This window comes from Trichechus manatus, unplaced genomic scaffold (assembly GCF_000243295.1).
Source record: "Trichechus manatus latirostris isolate Lorelei unplaced genomic scaffold, TriManLat1.0 scaffold00069, whole genome shotgun sequence".
NCBI lineage: Eukaryota > Metazoa > Chordata > Mammalia > Sirenia > Trichechidae > Trichechus > Trichechus manatus.
In genome coordinates, this window is record NW_004444005.1 from 95,917 (window position 1) to 100,450 (window position 4,534).

The window sequence follows — 4,534 nt, forward strand, 5'->3', positions numbered from 1 at the left end:
CTGCATGGAAGAACAGGGAAGAAAATGTAGTTTAGTTGGAAAGACGATTCTTTCCAAGTTTCTGCTCTCTTCTTATTCTCTAGCAGCCCCCGAACTCTCTGTAAAATACAATCAAAAGTTGTGTTAAAAAAAAAAAAAAAATTCCAGTTTGAAACAAATTGCATTAGATTTGGGCCGAACAATTGCAGTGGTAGTTCTAGTTCTTAAAACAATCCCGATAGTAGTAGAAGTTTTGGTCATGTAGTTAAGGAAACTTTTTACATCATTGTACTAATTTAAATTCCTTTATTTGTGAAGGCTGGGTTTGGTGAGTGTCAAACAGCATATTCTTGGTGTGTGTGTTTTTAAATAAACTTTGGTTTAGTTTTCAAAAAAGCAAAATTACAGAGTAGTGGATTGGTATTTAATCTCTTGTCGTGGGGTTGTCTTTTTCAGTCGTTTTTATTACAACTGAAGAAACAGATAAGGGCTTCAGCCTAAAGCAGGAAGACTTTCAATTAGTTGTGGCTAATTCTGTTCAATTGCCTCTTGTGGAGGTCATGCTGCCTTATTCATGGAACATGAATGGCTCTATTGACAACATATGGAACTGAACATTTGAATGACTGGAGGTGAACACCTTTGAATAATACAGGGATGAGAAAAAGAATGAATATCATGCTTCCTGGGGTGTGTTTAGATATGCTTGGATCTTTAACCAAATCTAACTTACATTCAGTAGTATTTTCTCAAAGTCCAGTGGCCTATTGGATCCTTCTAGCGTGCAACATATTTTTTTGTGAGTTTGGATGTCTTTAAAAAATAAGTGAATTGCTCTTGATTAGAAGTTGAGTTAAACCGAAAGGGGTTTGATCCGTATTTAAACGTTGTCTTAAAAGTAGCTGACCTAATTAGGATTTTGTTTTGCAGATAATTTGGTGGCACACTAAAAACAAACTACAGTTGATTTGGTTAGCACAGTCTTTAATTACGTTTCCGCCAGCAGTAAATTGTCTCAATGCAGGTCCACATTCCTTAAATGTACGTGAAAATAAGTTCCACTTGTATAAATAAGCACTGGGTCTGTTGTCAGAAGCCCCGCTGTGATTACCCATTGGACAGCTCTATCATTCTTGTACTTCTGTGACTTTGAGCCATCTTTGCAAGTGTCACCAAACCATGTGGACTAAATTCTTCATTGTAAATATTTCTTTTGCTTGTTCCTAAAGCTTTAGAAGTCTCTTCACCTTTTAAAAGAGCAGAAGAACATGCAAATTGAGTTTTACCTTCCCTGTTACTTGGCATTTGGAACAGCAGGCTTAACATAGCTGCTGTTTAAACGTTTTACATAATTAGACCAGCTTTTAAGTAGACTCTTTGTTTCAGAGTTCAAACTTAAGTAGAGAAATGCATATTATTCTTCACCCATATCCTAACTTCCCTTTCCTCGGATAATTAAAATAGTAAAATTTTGTCTTTGGAGTAGTTTTATTAGTTTTGCCACTTGTTGAATTTGCAAGTAAAAAAAAAAACTCTGTTCTATGATAACGTGTGTGCATGCATTTTTTCCGTTTTATTCAGCTATAATTTATTGCCATAGGAACCCACGTGGGAAAAGTTGAATAGTTTGACTGAGCTGTAAAATAATAATACTATACTTGGTGTTCATTTCGTGAAGTAACCTCTAATACTTTAATGAAAGGGGCTTTTCAAACAGTTAACTATTTGAAGAAGCATTGCTCATAACTGCCTTTAGAGGTAGACTTGAGTTTACATCTAGAGTTTGTGCTTTCAAAGAGTTTTGAACCTAAGGAGAAGTGCTTGTTAGAATTTATGTCACTTAGCCAAAAGAGGGAAAAGTTGCTCAATTGCTAGCGAGAGCTTCGAGTATCATTAAATTCTCACTGGAATTTCAGATTTACCTTATCACCTAGAAACGTTTTGAGTTCTCAACAGGGCTTAGGCGGAAGTCCGAAAGGTAGTTTCAGCTGGCTGGTGTGACTTCTTTATTGTTGGCTTGTTGTAAATCCTCTGGTCTGTACCAGAATTGGGGGTGGGGTGGGGGTAATAGTCCTTATGGTTTTCACAGCTGCTTTTCTGTATTTTCCAGACTAAAACTTGAACATAGCCGGCTGATTTATGAGTCAGTTTGGATCAGTGTCTTAAAACAGCTACAGCCTGGCTTTTTGCTTTTCAACCTTCCAGATTTGTGCTGAATTAGCAGCTCTGCAGGCCCCACTGGGATTGATTAAGAAGCTGTGCTGGATTTGCATTTTAAAATTTGACTTGGAAGTCAGATTTCCACATGCTAAGAGGAAGAAAATGATAGCTGGAACCAAATGCTATAAATTACTTATGTTCATATATATTTATTCTCTTGCTAGTATGTAGGAAGAGAGACTTTAGAGTGTTTGATTTTCAAGTATTTGGTCACCTGAGTTCTGGATAAGTAGTTAACACCTCTCTGTCTCACCACGCTTCCCATTTATTAATCTCCCTAAAAAAAAAAAGCTTCCTGGGGAAGATGTTCATTAATGAAAATCTCAAAATGAAGAATCTGCCTTCCTTATTGAATGTTTTGTGTTCTTAGGGGCTTAAGAAAACATTGACATTGTACAACTTGAATCTGTTTTTAATGATGTAGGCATAAAAACAATATAGGAAGATTTAAGAAAACGTGATACCCTATAACAGAGAAGTAATCATTTCTGAAAGGTAAATTGTATTAAATCTAAACTTAGGTACATTAAAAAATCATGACTTTAAAGTATTTAGCAGTAAAAATAACTTACGGGGTGATTTTTTTTTTTTTCTTTTTTCCTTCTCCCTCCCGTATAATGTGCTTTTAATAGTACACAAAACTCGGGAATGGAAATGGGTTGCAATAACGGAAATATTTAAGGTTGCCAGCTCCTGCTTCTGGGTCACAAATGACTGGTCCCCAGCACGTGCACTCTTCTCCAAAGGCAGTTGCGCATTTTAAAGGTCTCTTGGTGGGGATCTCGTCCAGTTACTGGTTGAGAAAAAAAAATGTCCAGCACTCACTATCATTTCTCACAAGATTGCCTCATGAAACAACGGTTAAAATGATGAGCGTGATTTTATTTTTTTAGGTAAAAAGAAAATCACGTATATTAAATGTAAATGCCAGATTGGTTCCCACTTTCCTTTTAAAACTTAAAATAATAAATAGGGGACACAGTTTTATGTTGGTTAAATGCCCTTTAGTCAAGTTGGCCCAGAGAAGACTTTCTGTTGACCCAGGCTTACCTCCAGGTGAAGGGCTGTCTGCCTTGGTTGTTTTAAACCACGTGGGAAATCTGGGACTGTCTGTGGTGCTAAAAGCACACAGGTTTTTTTGGAAACCTAACGTGAATTGTTGGACTCACGGTTTCCTTGATGAACTCCAGATGGACGTGAGCTGGGCTGTGAGGGAAAGTGTCTGGCTCCAGTGTGGTGAGCATGCACAGCAGTGGTTGTAATTGCAGGATTTTTATAGTTTAAAGACTGTGCCAGCTTTTTTTTTTTCATGTTATAACTCTACCAGAACAGATCTACTCATGTCTCTCCCTGTCTGGTAGGTCTTTAGGCAAACATGTTTCAAATAAAACCTTTTGCAGATTTTTTTGCTTTGTTTTCTTTTTTAGGTGAAATAGAGAAATCCAGGTTGGTTCTCAAAACAAAAATTTGAAGACTGAAAAGATCTCTCGTTTCTCATTTCTAATTGTTCACTAATAGGCTTGCCTTCAGAACAGTGTGCTTCTCTGGATGTGATTTCACTGTCCTTCACCCCTTTTTTTGCATATGTCACAAATGATTCATGCTTTTCTCCAATCAACTTTGGTTATCTGGATAGTTAATCTTCATTTTTAAACACTGAATTAATTAATTTAGTAATTAGTGCTTCACCGTATTTGGCGGGGAGCTTTGAAGAACACTGTGTGTTAGCCTAGCTTTCAGTAGCTATGCAGCCACTGCATTTTCATTACACCATTTTGAAGGCCCATATCGACTGTACTGACACATATGGGGAATATAACCAAGCATATTTGCCATATTTTGTGTCTTAAATGCCGAGATGACTTTCTAGCCTCAAGTATTGTAGGTAGGAGGTATATATATATATATATATTTTTTTTTTTTAATAACAACTGTGTCCTATGGAGATTGTTACTAGGGTAGAGTGAGTAGGACACAGATTTATTTTAATGACTGGGGGGAAAAAAAACCTGTTTACGGGTTGCTTTCTAGTCTGTTTAGCGTTGTTAGGTAGTTGATGTGGTTTAAATTATACATTATATTACCAGGTATTGGGATTTGGGGAATTAAGGAAATAGAAGGTTAAAGTTTTCTGCAGAACACACACACACAGACACACGCACACACAGAGTAAATATTTGGTGCCTTAACCCAGAGAAACAAATACGTGTGAAAAGCAATTTCTGTTTTGTTGGACTGTAATAAGGGCATTGATGCTTAATTTTATGATAATAAAAAGGTTTCTTTAGAGACTTCAGTTTCAGCAACCTACCTAACTGGCTACTTTTGGTAAGCC

General features: G+C 36.6%; 1 protein-coding gene across 1 annotated transcript in view; it reads left to right on the forward strand.

Moving 5' to 3' along the window:
- The window catches only part of LRIG3 (leucine rich repeats and immunoglobulin like domains 3), a 64,263-nt gene that overhangs the window by 1,036 nt on the left and 58,693 nt on the right, over positions 1-4,534 (forward strand). Inside the window, exons 2-3 of the mRNA XM_004380035.1 lie at positions 2,090-2,188; positions 3,173-3,395. Coding sequence (XP_004380092.1) covers positions 2,090-2,188; positions 3,173-3,395 — 322 coding nt within the window. The remainder of the gene's footprint in view (positions 1-2,089; positions 2,189-3,172; positions 3,396-4,534) is intronic.